The sequence below is a fragment of the Euwallacea similis genome, chromosome 11 (assembly GCF_039881205.1).
Source record: "Euwallacea similis isolate ESF13 chromosome 11, ESF131.1, whole genome shotgun sequence".
In the NCBI taxonomy this organism is placed as follows: Eukaryota; Metazoa; Arthropoda; class Insecta; order Coleoptera; family Curculionidae; genus Euwallacea; species Euwallacea similis.
Genome location: NC_089619.1, coordinates 4,820,666 through 4,835,803, shown reverse-complemented (window position 1 = coordinate 4,835,803; position 15,138 = coordinate 4,820,666). Strand labels below are relative to the sequence as shown.

Here is a 15,138-nt window from a genome sequence, read left to right as displayed (position 1 = left end):
TGAAATGCCGGTTTAAAATACTACTACGATTTCGATTAGGGCTTTGCCTTTTAATGCTGTTTTTTACACCTCTGTGAATTGCTGATTGTATGCAAAAATCGACAAAATTTCTAGAGGAGGTTGGCAACCTACACGTATACACCACAATAAAATGGGAATTTTTCAAAAATCCCATACATTTTTACCACAAGCCATGGAAAGCTCCAACTTGGTTGCGAAGCCCCCCTTCCTGGTCTGCTGACCTGGGACGTCATCCAACCTCGCCCTCATAAGACCAAAGCTCTGAGAAAACTGCAGAAATAGAGAATTCTTATAAAACGAAAATTAATTTGTCAACATGCACTTTCGCGCATTACATTATTTAATAATGTGTAATCCAATGAAGATAAGAAATTCAACGTCGTAAACATCTGGAGGATTACGAGACTAATAAAAGTACTTAAAAGATAAGGACAGAAATATTTAGTCGATATGCGGCTGAGCAGCTCATCAGTTTTGTCTTGCGCCCTAAGATGTTGTTCATGATTTAGCTTGATTACGTGCCAAAACCCCAGAAAAATCATTATTTACAGTTGGTGCGTCTGTACAGGATATTATAGCTTTAAATCGAAGGTAAGTTTGTTAAATCTCATGAGATTATAATTTGCGATGTGACCATACATTAATTCCTATGCTAGAACTAAATCTCAGCATGTTCTGGGTACTGGCTACCATAGCAGTACTATCATTCATAGTCTACTTTGGTTATGTAAAGCCATTTAAATACTGGAGGGACCTGGGAGTTCCACAAGGGTCTCCTTGGTTCCTATTAGGAGACGTATGGCCGACCATTATTCAGCGTAAAGATATTGTGCAATGGCTGGATTGGCTTTATTACAAATATCCAAAAAGTAACTGAGACATCCCAATGAATCCCACATACGTAAATAAATCTATTTTTTTAGGCAAATACATGGGGTTTTATCAGTTTGTGAAACCATTGTTCCTTGTCAGAGATCCGGAATTGATCAAACAACTGGCAATCAAGGATTTCGATCATTTTACTGATCATCAAGGCTTCGCTATTTCTGAAGACGTTGAACCCTTGTGGAGCAAAAATTTATTTTCTCTGCAAGGTAAGCAGAATTTCTGTTGAAAGCTTATAAGGAAAATTGAGCTTCAGGTCACAGATGGAAGGAAATGAGAGGTGTGCTCTCAGGCTCGTTCACCAGCAGCAAAATAAAAATTATGTTCGATCTGATCAGGGATGAAGCTGAAAAGTTCGTAGATCACTTCAATGAGGAGATTCAAGTTGGAGTTTTGGAGTTGGAAATGAAGGACACCTTTAGCAAGTACATTTTCTGTTTTACGAAAATTTTCAATGCTAATTTTTCCAAGTGAAGATATGCTACAGATGTGATAGCCTCCACCTCATTTGGAATCACTGTGGACTCCCTCAAAAACCCATCAAACGAGTTCTACAGAATGGGAAAAACGGTGACTAATCTTGGAGGGTATAAAACGCTGCTTAAATTCCTAGGATATCAAATCTGCCCTTCGCTTCTAAGGGCAAGCAACAACCCACAATTTTTCTCTCTATAGCTTAATAGCCCCATTTATAGCTTTTAAAAATTACATTTTTCCCTGCAAAAGTCTCAAATTTCTTCTCTGGAATCGTAAACGATACCATCAAAGAACGGGCAGAGAAGGGAATAGTCCGGTCTGATATGATAAATATTTTGATGGAAGCGAAGAAAGGAACCGCTAAAGTTGAAAATAAAGAAACTCATGATGAGGGATTTGCAGTCGTAAAGGAATCAGTTGATGGAAAAGTAGAAAGGAAGCATAACATAGAAATGACCAACCAGGATATTACATCTCAAGCTTTTATCTTCTTTACCGCCGGATTTGACACCGTATCGACCGCCATGAGCTTTATGAGTTATGAATTAGCAGTAAATCTTGAAGTTCAGGAGAAACTGAGGCGGGAAATTAAGGAAGTGTGTGAGAAATCCAATTCCAAGCCTTCATATCGGGAAATACTGGAAATGAAATACCTGGACATGGTAGTTTCGGGTAAGATCTTCCTTGCGTTTCTTTTTCTGATTTTGAGGCTGTATAATTTTAGAGGCTCTGCGCAAGTGGCCCCCAGTATTAGGCACAGATAGAGTATGTACTAAGCCTTATACATTGAAATCTTCTGGAGATTCAATACCGTTTAAGAAGGACGATTCTTTATTTATACCCATATATAGCATTCATCATGATCCGCAATATTACGTCGATCCAGAGAAATTGCTCCCTGAAAGATTCTCCGAAGAAAACAGAGGAAGCATTAAGCCTTATACGTATATGCCCTTTGGACTAGGTCCGAGGGCTTGCATAGGCTCCCGATTTGCTTTACTGGAAATTAAAATTATGATGTTCTATCTACTGAATAGCTTCGAGATAGTGCCCACCAACAAAACACTAATTCCATTGAAATTCGATACATCTAATGTTGCTTTTATGCCTAAAGGAGGGTTTCAGTTGGGTTTGAAAAAGTTGTAGATATTGTGTGGCAGATAAAAAGTTCTAAACTAAAAACGAATGTTTTTTCCTGTCCACGCTATAAGGCTCAAAGTCGCCTGAAGAAGTATACGAGTGTTAGGGAAATTACTTTCCTAAATTGCTCTAACACCCTGTGCTGCAAGTTTACAAGAAAATGTCTGTATACTGCAAATTTAAGCATTGATCTTTCCTAAACTATTGAAACTTTTATTGGGAATTATAAAATGACTTAAACAGTGCTTCTCTGACAAGTTAGAGCCTTTCATGGCCTGTTCTCTAAAAGGGGAACATTTTTAAATATGTCCAGTCAAAGTTAAGGCAACTCTAATGTATTCGCTGTATATTTTATATTTTCTAAATTAGCGAATCTACATCTGCGGCGTTTTCTCTTGATTATAAAGCATTTCAAAGAGTTCTTCACTACCAAGCTAAATATCTCTATCGCTGGTTCTCTAACAATGAAATATTTCAAATTGAGACTTTCTTCTAATTCTGAACATCTGATAACTAGTATGATTCGATGACTTCACTTAACTCGACAATTAATTAAATATTTACTAGGGCAAAGAATACTCCCTTTGAAGCCAGAAAGACTTTAAATTCAAACTCCAGAGTCCTGAGACCAATTTATTTCCCCTTCGTCGAGAACGTTTACCTTGCGAACTAAACACACCACCCCCAAAGTCATATCCGAAGATATACGTTTGTATTTGTCTTTGCAAACATCTTTTCCGCCGTATTATGTTCTTTGGGAGGTTTTTTATTATTCGTTTTATTTGGCGAGGCCTATAGGCCCTTGATGTTTTATTCAGCAGAAAACTCTGCCGGCCTCCTAATGGGGCACAAACGGCTTTCAGTGTCCATGGAATGCCGTAACAGCAGGATTTTTCAGTCTCTGCTTGGCAGGAGTAACTCAAATATACATGATTAGTTTGCCATTGTATGCAGTAATTCCATCAAGGGGTTTTCGTCGAAATGCTAGGAATTAAAATACGCATATCCTGCATCCTGAGACTCTCATGACGATTCATCATGCATCACTTTTTTCCCTATCTTAATCAACTTAAATTAACTTTGACTTTAACATTTGACTCGAATGGTGGTCATGTATTATTGAAACCTCGCAAAAAGCATATTAGCGGCCATCATTAATTTAATAATCTACTCGAAAGCTCTAAAATGAGCATAAATGTTAAGTATAAAATTGGCTTATTCAGTTTTTAATTGATTTTATTTATTATATCATTTGTAGTTCCGTTTACTGCTTTTTCTACTGTTATTTGCATAAAAATGCGAAGTCCACTTTAGGACTAATGACGTGTTATTATAACGTTAAATTTTGGAGGATGATTATTATGTAGATGCAGATGCAACGTCTTTATTGGAAGGACTGAGAAGCGTACGTGAAGAGATTATTTACAGAGAGATGCAAAAGAGTAGCGATAGAGTGCTATAAATCGGCACGAAAGTACTCGATGGGCTGCTCCATAATTTAGAGAAAATCCCACGTGTATATGTGTCTCAGTTTCGAGCATATTAATTTTTAAACCTAGCGTAAATATCAAAGTTTTCGCTCATTGGGTCTCCAGCGCTCTAATTTCACACGAAAGTACTCTATAAGTTGCTCTATAGTCTAGAGAAATTCCCACATATAAAGCTGTCCCCATTTCGGAAATATTAATTTTTTATTTGGCAATAGAAAGCTTTAATTCCGTACAAAAGTAGTCTATGAGCTGCTCTATAATTTAGAGAATGTTCCGTATATATAGCTGGACCGATTTCGGACATATCAACTTTTGAACTTGGCGTAATCAAGAAAATTTATTTAATAGAAGATGGGCTATCTGCGAGAAATAGTTTAAGTTTGGAACTTTGAGCGTTTACACAGGAATAGGTGCAACGAATATAAAATAAGTAATAAAATTACAAAAAGTCAAAAGACCCATAACCAACGACCTCGGTCACAAATTTCGTGAAATTTATGACTTAAAACAGCTTTCTGCGGCATCCATCAATTCAGTGTTTGACTAAATGAACTTACCATTTGACTAATTAAACTTACCATTCAACTAATTGAACTTACCATTTGACCAGTGAAACTTACCATTTGACGAATTAGAGTTACCACTCGACCCAGAACCTGATCTTATAGAATTCAACAATTTCTCGATTTTAAAGAAGTCACTAACGCTGTAAAGTACCTAATGCTTTTGAAATACGGAATGATACTTACAGTGTCTTTACGGGTAGGTGAAATAACTCGTATAAAAGGTAAAAATTCTTTATTTAAAATTTCATTTTTCGGGATAGGGTCCTGATAATTCAAAACTAGTTGTCCCCATAATTTCAGTTCAGATAAATGTTTCAAATATTTTCAAAAAGATTTTTTCTATGAAGTAAATTGCCTTTGATATAGGAAATACGACAGAAAGTTGGTAAGTAAAAATGTTATTATGAAACGTTGAAAAATCTAACATTGATACCGACAAATGTCTCCACGTACAAGCTTTAAGACTAGTCTGATCCTTGATGAAGGCATTCTGAATTAATCAAGAATAGATTAGAAACCTCGGTAATCCTCCAGGAAAGGGTGAAGAAGCTTGAAAATCAGGATTCTGGGCAAATCATGAATGATTATTGCGAATATTGTTTCCGGGAAGGGTCTGGAATAGTCTAAAGATATTTAATTAACCTGGATTTAGCACTGAAATCAATCCAGTGAAAGTATGATGGATTTCCCGGCAAGCTTAAATCTGAAGATTCCTGGATGAAATTGCGAAAATCTACTAAATAGTAGAAAATCAAATATTTCGTTTCGGGACAAAGCAAACTGCACGGACCCTATTGTAGACAATTATCATATTCTTGGTTATCTGGCATAAACCTCGATTGCAGGTCAGTCCCCTGGACAAATCCGGCATTATCGACAAAATCTACCATATCTACCGACTTATTAAATATCGATTAACACCGTCTCCAAGCAAAACTCTAATCCACAACCCGGGAAACCCTGATGATGTCGGCCCATAGGCCAGAAGCAGGTACGTTGCGCTATAGACTTTTATTCTTGGCCGCGGCGCCTCAGTTCTCTCGAAAACGTCGGCGAAGTTGGTGCGTATCGACGGTTCCGTTTAGCGTCGATTACGCACGTACGCGTACGCTCTTTGTTTACTTCGTTTGGATCCCGAGGAAAATGCATTTGGAGTCTCTGGAGTATGAGTGATGGTTTTGTGAATTGGTGAGTCGCGAGTCGGCGGATGAGTGCGTGAGTTGATCTGAGGTTGAAACAGTTGAAGCGGAGGATGATGGAAGTGGTTCTGTGCCCTGTGCCATTTAGGATGATGTTGGTTTTTGTAGTTGCAATGTTAGTTTGCGGGACGGAAGGAGGAACGACTTCTGGAGGCTTTTATGGTAATACATATTTTATGACAAAATAGCGCATAAAACTAATCCCCACGCTACATAAAACATCCCTGCGTCTCTTCGTTAATTCTTTGGAAATATTAATTAATACGTCACCAGGGATTGGGATATGTTGCACTTAAATTAGTTTTGGAACGCAGTATGAAATACGCTTCATGGGACAAGTTTATGGTCTTCTGGCAACATCTGTTTGTGGTAAAAATTGAGGAACTTTCAATTGAAGCTTCACATTTAGACCCGAAGAAATGTTCTCTCTTCGGCATACATATTAGTCCAGTTATTTGTTTTGGTGAAGTCGAGATCATTTATCTTCTGGCCCCATAAAAGTATCCGTTAGATTCCATATAAAGAAAGGTGTGGCAAAGTAGAACCTCTTATCAGGTGAGGTAAGGCCCCTATGGAGTCTGGTTTCGTTTGGTTGATTGTAAGTCTATTTGCTTGAAGATATAATTCTTTATCTATTTATTTCTCTGCGTGTATTTTCGTACGGTTTCTTAGACAGACGAGCGTAATGATTTTACATTTGTGCATATAATTTGAAGAGAGGAACTACGAAATTTTTGGTATCGAATGATGAAGTGCTATTGGGAAATACATAAAAATTTCATCTTTCCAACCGCAGTACGCCAATGACTTTCATGTGGGTCTCTATCCCATGACTGTCTCTCTAACTCACGGAAATTTCGAATGCATTCGTGATTTAAGCAGCAGCGTGTCAGGTGGTGATCTTGATATAACTAAAGTTTATGGAAGAACTCAAGTTTGGAATTTAGCGGGATTTTGATAAGGATAGCAAGAAATAAAATTACAAAATGAAAATTTGCAAGTAAATTTGGTTTGCGACTATTCTACTGGTTGCAACTGATTACTTCGGGTAGGTAGTGAGTGAAACTAAGCATAAATCGCTGCCAAATAAAAAAGAAATGAAGGAAAAAGTGATATTTAGTTTTGAAATGAGGGTGAACGTGTGATTTGTTTGCAAATTATCATTATCCAATTTTATTGCTTCCTATTCATTGTACCTATTTCTACGTACACGATAAAAATTTCAAATTGTTTCTCGTGGAAAAGGCATGTTTTATGTAGTTCTCTAGCTCATGACTGTGTCTTTAAATCGTAAAATTTTCAGATCAATTCAGAAATAAACAGTGGCGGGTGAGCTGGAAATATTGGGAACTAAAATCTACAGAAAAAACTTTAACATTTTTCGAAAAAATTCTTACTGCCTTTGAAATCACAATACGTCAATGACTTCCACGTGGTTCTGCCAACTCTGTAGTTCACAACTGTCTCTTTAGATCGCAAAATTTTTAAACTTCGAATAATCAGCGGCGTGCCAAGTGGAGGAACCCTGGCAAAACAATTTTTTACCCCTCTCTGCACCACTGTTTTCCGAGTATTTATCAATACTACACTACCCCTTACGTAATACCAATAATTTGATCTTCTTGCAAAAGTTCCCCTTTTCTTCAAAAGCCTCGCATCCAAGACTTTAAACTCCTCACATTGCTCTATAATCTCTTAACTTTGGATCTCGCTTGAGAACTCTATTTCTCCAAAAAGCCCGGACCAAAATTTATACTAAAACCGTCAAGAGGACAATACCAATTTCCCCTCAGACACAAACCATTTTTTCCCTGTTTCAGTCTGGACTACTCACATCCTCGTTAGGCCCGGTGCTTAGGTATAACGAGGCTCAAAAGGTCGTAAATATAGGGTAATAAATAAAGCCTGTCTTTCCATTTTCAATGCCAGTTGTTTGTGTTCCTTTAGGCGCAAAGTAACAAATTACGTCTCCGGCTTCGTTCCCTTTGATTTGCCCTCGGATATGCCCTTATCTCTCCGTCAGCTGCCTCTGTATGATGGTAATTAAATTATATTTGCCTTGCCAAATTGATTCCATTGGGCCACACTTAATTATCTCCCTTATCTGATAAAAGTCTGTTTCAACTCCATCTCATGTTATCTTTGAAATATGAGGTTTTTTGTCTCTTGAAACCAGAGATAAGCCTTACTAACTGTTCCTTTAATGGAGTGTCACGGTTTATACAGATATAACGTAGAGGTAACGTTGACAGGGTGTCAATGTTATCTGAAAGGGTCTTAAGATATCAGTTTAAACTCAAGTTGAGTGCGCACTCCTTCCTGGGATAAATCTTTATGATGAAGCTGTGCTTTATGGCCGAAATTGGTGTGGATTTGTCGTCGCAAGGGGTTATCTGTTTGGTTCAGTAAATACACATAAATTGCAGCGATTTATTGCTGACGGCAGCGATCTAAAGATCGTCGCAAACATGGCTTCATAAGATTCCGACGAAACGATTTAACAGTACCCGCAATAACAAGTACATACCAAGTTCTGCGAATTGCTAAGTACCGACTTAAAGGAATCAAACATTGTATAATAATTAAATAGCATGTGATAAAAACGAAAGCCGAGATGAAAGGCTTTAGGGAACCAAATTGGAGCTTTATGTCACCGTTTACGATTTTGTACGATGTTTTGTGTCATGATACAGTCCCAATTCAATAAAAAAAATCTCACTCAAGGAGCTCAATTTAATGTGGATTTAGATAATGCGCCCCCTTGAATTTTTATTAAACTATCGCATGTGAGCTACTGAGATCTGTTGAGGTTACAGCCCTAGCCCGTAAGTATACAACCTTAAAGCTTGGAGATCATACTGGCACTCGAATATATGAAATTTCCTGCCTTCTCCCTTTACATCTAATACAACCCTAATGCATTAATACAAGAATAGAAATTATTGCTTTCATTGCTGGCATCATAAACCTGACCACTATCCTGAACTAGCCCTGCAATTTCGAGTGTAATTTTATAAGCAAAAACATGCTTCCGGCATTCGAGAACATAAAAATTTGTTCCCCTGGTGTGTACAACACCCGCCACTGAATTTTCTTATGAGGCTAGAGCACGGACCCTTAACTAGAGCTCTAAAAATTATGGCCTTTATTGCTGGCTTAATATCGAGGCCCTAGGGCTCTAAGTTCGAATGCAATTTTACGGAGAGTCGCCATAAAGAAAATTTTGCAAAAATTGTAAAACCGGAAGGAGTACGAATGTGTAGGTGAAATTTTCTAAATAGGTGGTCAAAAGTCCCTTTTACAGGGGGAAGGTTTGTGGTAAGAAGTTGAGGAAGAGTTGAAGTTGAAAAAAAGTTGTGGTGACAAAAGCCTAGGGGAGATTCCTTTGGCCCAAATGAGAAGAAAGTTCGTGTGAACATGGGTCCGCAAGTGTTTTGTATTCGAGATACAGGGTGTTAAGTTAAAAAAAAAAAAATTATTTATCGCTTAGAAACGCGTTTACCTATTTGAATAAAATTTTTACAGTTTATTAAAACAATTATTATACACCTCCTGGACCAGTTAGATTTGGTCCGGAATTTCCAGGAGCATACCCAGCGAGCAAGTCGGTTGTTTTTTGCACGAAAACCTATCACCCTATATTTTTTTGCGGTTTTTATGTGATATTCAGATAAACCCACAAAAAATAGTACATTTTTGTCTTTTGGCCTTTTTTCGTGTCTCGCTTGAACTCCATACGGATAAATAACAATGCTTAGAATTTTTTTTTTTTAACAAAGTGAGTGTGTTTTTTGTAAATGGTCTTCATTGGTTTGAGCACAAAGTCAACAACATTAGTTTTTAAAATGTCTATCTTGGTTGTTGATAGTAAAAAAAAATTAACTTTTTTTTTAAACTTAACACCCTGTACCTCGAAAACCAAGCACTTGCGGATCCATGTTCACATGAACTTTTTTTCTTATTTTGGTCAAAGGAATTTCCCCTAAGCTTTTGTCACCACAACTCTGAAACACCCCCGTATAAACTACAAACTCTGCACTTTTATACGACTCAAATTGGGAGTAAAACCTGCTTCAGTTTGGGGGAAAAATTTTCTCAGGAAGCAAATTTAAAAATTTTGCCAAAAATCGTGGAAACCGTAAATAGTAGAAAAATGAAATTGCGTCGGTCATTGTGTGTTGGCCAGAGACACTAAAACATTTGTCTTGAGCTGGCAGATATCTCAAAAAACTGGCAAAGCAGCCTTTAGCAAAATTTCGCGTTTCCTTAATCCCATTGGGGTCAGATTGCTTTGCAACAATGTGAACGTTGGCAACATATTTCTCGATTACATTTAACACCAATAAACAACGATATGATTCGCTCTAAATTCCGTAAAAAGCCTTTTAATGCACTCTTTCCTCTTATGTATCGGATAACGCGTTGCCAAAGTGATAAACTTCTTCATCGAACGCGACATGCCGGAAAATAAACGTCGACCCACCATATTTAATTAACAATTCAAACTTTATCGCACTAATGAAGTCGCCTGCAAGCACTTTATTTTACTGTTATCCGCATAAAATACGAAGAAATACCTAATTTCTCAAGATAAGGCTTTACGTAAATAAAAACTTCAGGATTAAACCGTAAAGTTTTATATTTCGCAAATTTGGTTATTGCTGTTTTTTAGTGAGGAGGCAGATCGTTAAATTAATTTAAATTAGTCCTCACACAAGGAATCTTGCTGAGATAAGTTTATTTCTGTCCATAAACATCGAAATCAGTCATTAAGATTTTATGGTCGAAGAAAAAATACTCGAATTTCACGCATTGTCATGGCAAAACATGCTGTTTTTTTAACTTCATATCAACTCACTTCCAGGATCGGATCCATGACAATGGTAAGCGAAACGTGGGTGAACAACAGTCGTCGACCCATTAAGGCAATTTAGGCAGTTTATGTCCTATTAAGCAAAACATGACCTGCGTGTAATCTTTCATTTAGGTTCTTCTTGTCTTAATACTTTAATTATTCTTTGGGTGAAGTGGTGCAAGTTCTTGCTGGTTTTATTATCTACCCCTCCTGTAAATTCTTTAGGATGGACCTCTATAAAGATTTTTGGGTAGGTGCGAAACGCTGCGAAAGTGATTTATGGCTGATGTACTCATTAGTTTAAAGAGGTTGTAAATTTTGAGTTATATATTTTCAGTAGGTACTTAAGTACTGATGCTCACGTTGACTGACAGTCAACTTTTTAAGATTTAAGCTCAAATCTTTGAGCGGTAAAAAGAACCAAATGTCTGTAAATGCACTGTATGACGCTGAATTTAATTAGGCTAATGCCTTGAAAATTAGTGCCCATATTTCATTATGAGACTCAATAGTTATCGAAGCTTGAGTAATATTCTATAAGTACCTTATTAACATGCATGTAGTAATAAATTTGTATTCCATTTAGACGCACTGCAGTTATAACCCGGAAAATCCGTGCCCTAACTGAAACATAACAAAACACTATTTCTCAATGTTTCAGTGCGATTTTAGCAGCAATATATTAATAGACTCATATTAAACATAGTGTATTCCCAATTAGTCGCGGCGAACGCCACTGAAATTGTTTGGGACTAATTCATAACTGCATCCCGAAAAATCAGTGCCTTGATTGCTAGCATCATAAACGGGCACTAGCCATCAAAGTTTCATTTCAATTTTAGCAGCAATATCGCGTTATTTACAGGCACTTTGGGGAAAATGATCAAAAATTGAGTTTAACCATATAAACAAAACACGTTTTTGAAATTTGAATATTTAAAAATTCTTTCTCCTTTTTCTCGTAATGCGGGCTCCTCAATTTTTTTAAGAATCTAGGGCGAAGCCTCGAAATGAGAGTCTCGAATTTCGAACAAAATTTACATAATAAACAGACACTGGGTGTCAAATTGTATATGTCCCAATTTAGGACTGGCTTTAGCAAGTTTGCCGCCCTGGGCGAATTTTTTAATCACGGCCCCCTTCCCCCAAGAAAAACCGCCGATCAGAAAAGCTCCGCACCCTTGCTGGTCTGTTACCTTGGGTCATCACCCAACCTCTTCTCCGCTTCACCCCATAAGGCCGGTACCGTCCCCACTGAGTATGATGGCTGTAAGTCCTTCTAAGCAAATGTCTTCAGGCTCTGTAACTGGCAAACCATCGAGACAGGTATTGGAACTGTGGTTTCTGAATATCTAAAAATGTACAGGGTGTACCATTTAAAAAATAAACTTTCAAGAAGCAGACAGTTGAGGCGACAAAAATGAATATTTTTATATACAGATGGTGATATTTCGGTTTACTAAAGTCAAAAATATACAAGGCGTTATACCTAAAAAGTCGATTCATTGGTGGTAGCAACGTGGAAAGACGAAAATGGAAATGTCTAGTAAATTTTTATCAAAAAATTGTCCCCTCTATTGCTCAATTAAGTTTTCATACACGGAGGGTCAGTATGTGGATCCCTTATATCGGACACAGTGTATATTATGTTTGTGAAAATTTGAGCCTTCATTGTAGCAAATTCTGGGCGCTTATTACGCTGAGAGGAAAAATCACCTATTTAAATTGAAATTGCGTGTTCTGCTGAATTCCTACTTTGATTTCGAGCGCACAAAAATCCGGCTTTTGTCCGTAACTTCAATTTTTCCACGTTTCATCGCTCTAAGCATCGCCTGCTAGCTACACCGAGAAACATCGCTGATTTTTACTTAAAATGAAATGTACGTTTCTACCGAGTACTTTCAGATTGCTTTGGTTGTAAACGGTGACTCTTAGTTTCTTTTTTGGCCGACTTAGACTTTTGACTTCACGTTCGGTTATTCTGGCTCTTCTTTGCAGTCGGCCCATACAGTTTTGAAGTTAAAAACTAGCCTAATGTTTTTACGCATTTCCCCCTGAAATCTCCTTATAAAGTACTTGAAAGAATGCTGCACAGAGGCGACATGCCGACTTAAAAATGTTCCTCCGGTTTAGGGCGTGAAGCCCACATGCTCGCCAGCCTGCAGAGCCACTTAATATGCATAAAGAATACAGGAACGTATAAACAATAAATTCCCTCCCACGCGATATACGACGGCCCTCGTTGTAAAGTATTTAAACCCGGCAATTAGTTAAATTCTATTAAAGTATTAAATTTCTTCCCCGACTAATGCGGTTTCTAAACGGCTACAACAAGGGCCGATGGTCAGTAAGAATAGGAATCCATCGACTTTATTTTCTGTGGGCGAAATAAGTTTATCGGAGAAACTAGAATGTCTTTTAGACCTCTCATATGCTGAGTTTTATGAGCATATTCGCTTCCGATATTAGAGGCGTCTGCGACACGTCAAACGCCTTTAACCTAAAGATATCTTTGATGCACGATGACGCCTTAAAGTCTCTGTTTTGTCTCTTAACGGAGCCTCTAATGAACTGTCGAGTGATCGACCTTTTCGAGAGACGCCCCCCTCACTTGGGTTTCAAGCCAGAAAATTAAAGATAATTTAATTGGAAATATGTCGTTAAATTATCGTGTTCTTCATAAAAGTCTCGAAATTCGAGTCAGTGATGAATACGAAATATGTTGGATTGTCACAAACTTATCTCGAACTGAGAAGCTCGTCAGGACTGGCATCCATCCCCCAATTAAGCGGTAATTTCCCATGAAATTAAGACACATCACTTTCGCATGATTCGGTGCCGTTTACGCCGAATTAACATCTCTCAATACCAGTCTTGTATTGGCAGCTGCAGGGGGCGTGGTCTGGCACTAATTAAGCCTTCGAATCGTAAATTAATTACGTACTAACACGACTGTAGCCTTATTGCACATAATGCCCGTTATGTCGGCAATTGATGCGATATGCGCCCTGCTAACGGACTTAGGGGGTGTCTGTTCACGACGAATTTCCCTGATTATTGCTCTCAGAAGGCCCATTTCTGATTTCGAAAAATATTGCTCTACAGGACACTTACGGTACACCTGTTTCCATGTGTTCATTCAAATTTGGTCGCGAATGTCATTCCAGTAAAGGAATAGCTATTTCATACACACGATTTACGACACATTAAAGAGTTAGTGCCAGAAGACCATCGTGTAGTTGTCCGGTCTACGAACCGCGGCAATAAAAGACTCCAACAGCAATAAAAACTTACTTTTAATGACGTACGTTCGTTTATGGCGCTTTGGATAATGATCCGTCCATTAATTGAGGGGAGAAATTGCGTGACTTTTGGACCTCAATTAGTCTGGAAGTTTTAGTGTTTGATTGCTGGAAAATGGCGGGAAATGTGGAAATTAATATAGTGGATTCCTCCAAACTCTTTACAACCCTTCCCGGCTCGTAAAAACCCAGAGGATTCGTCTGGAGCACCTTTGATCTCTCCAAGGAACCATTGAAGTAAGATCAAAGCAGCCATGAAGACAGTAACAAGTAGTAACAGTTAAGGCCGTTTAGGACTGCGTGTGGATAACAATTCAATTGATAATTCAGTGACGATCATTTCGAGTATAAGGAGAGGCAAAGTGTTACTCCATTTTTGGGCGACTAATGCCTGCTTATTATGCCAGCCATAAACTCAACGAAATTCAGTGGCGCACGTTACGAGCACAAGGAGGAACAATTTTTTTAATGCTTGAATATCAGGAACGTGTTCTTGCTGATGAAGGTGTACAGACATTTTGACGGGTCAGTGTCTTTTTGTTATGCCAGCAATCAAAAAGCTAATTTTCACGGTTGTGCCCATTGATTGGAGCTGCAGCTGCAAGCAAGTTCAGTGGCACGCGTCATTTACACAAGACGAGACAAATTTTTTAATGTTCGAATGTCAGAAACGCGATTTACCTAAATAAATTTCGAGACACTGAAATTGAAGTCTACGTTACTCGTATTTGAGTCGTAGAAACGTGAAGATTTTGCAATTCATAGAAGACACAGAGAATTTGACTTGCAGACTCCCGTTCCTTCGGGATTTATAATTTTTGCAAAATTTCTGAATCAAAGTCGGTATGAACTGTGAACCTTAGTTAGAGCATACCTCCAGATCTCTCCTTTCATGATTCTTTCACCCACCGATGATTCGTGAAAGTTCTCCACGACCTGTGCAAAAACCCGAAAGGGAAAAGTACATTTCCATTGAACTACGTTGTTCCAGTCAAAGTGTTATCATCCCATAAAACGTGGTTTCCAGATTATTCCCAATCACCAGTAATTCAGTCGTCACCATCGATTATCTACCAACATTGTTTATTTACCAAATCCGCTCATGAATGGCTCAAATCTTTGACGTTGGGTGTCTGTAAACTCATCCACTTTACGACCGGAATCACTACTTTCCAGATTTACGATCCACTAAAGCATGCTGAT

The 15,138-nt window shown here is 38.0% G+C and overlaps 2 protein-coding genes across 3 annotated transcripts in view; both read left to right on the top strand.

The window, feature by feature from the left end:
- Positions 1-497: 497 nt before the first annotated feature.
- LOC136412207 (cytochrome P450 9e2-like) lies at positions 498-2,565 on the top strand. Its single transcript, XM_066395201.1, has 7 exons — positions 498-612; positions 678-890; positions 945-1,115; positions 1,163-1,331; positions 1,383-1,548; positions 1,602-2,055; positions 2,108-2,565. Exons 2-7 carry the CDS (start codon positions 692-694, stop codon positions 2,527-2,529), a joined length of 1,581 nt encoding a protein of 526 aa, XP_066251298.1. The 5' UTR covers positions 498-612; positions 678-691; the 3' UTR covers positions 2,530-2,565.
- Positions 2,566-5,626: 3,061 nt separating this feature from the next.
- Positions 5,627-15,138, top strand: part of robo1 (roundabout 1) — a 61,987-nt gene continuing 52,475 nt past the window's right edge. For both annotated transcript variants that reach the window (XM_066395120.1, XM_066395119.1), the window contains exon 1: positions 5,627-5,940. In XM_066395120.1, the coding sequence (XP_066251217.1) occupies positions 5,832-5,940 (109 nt within the window). In that variant the 5' untranslated portion in view covers positions 5,627-5,831. The remainder of the gene's footprint in view (positions 5,941-15,138) is intronic.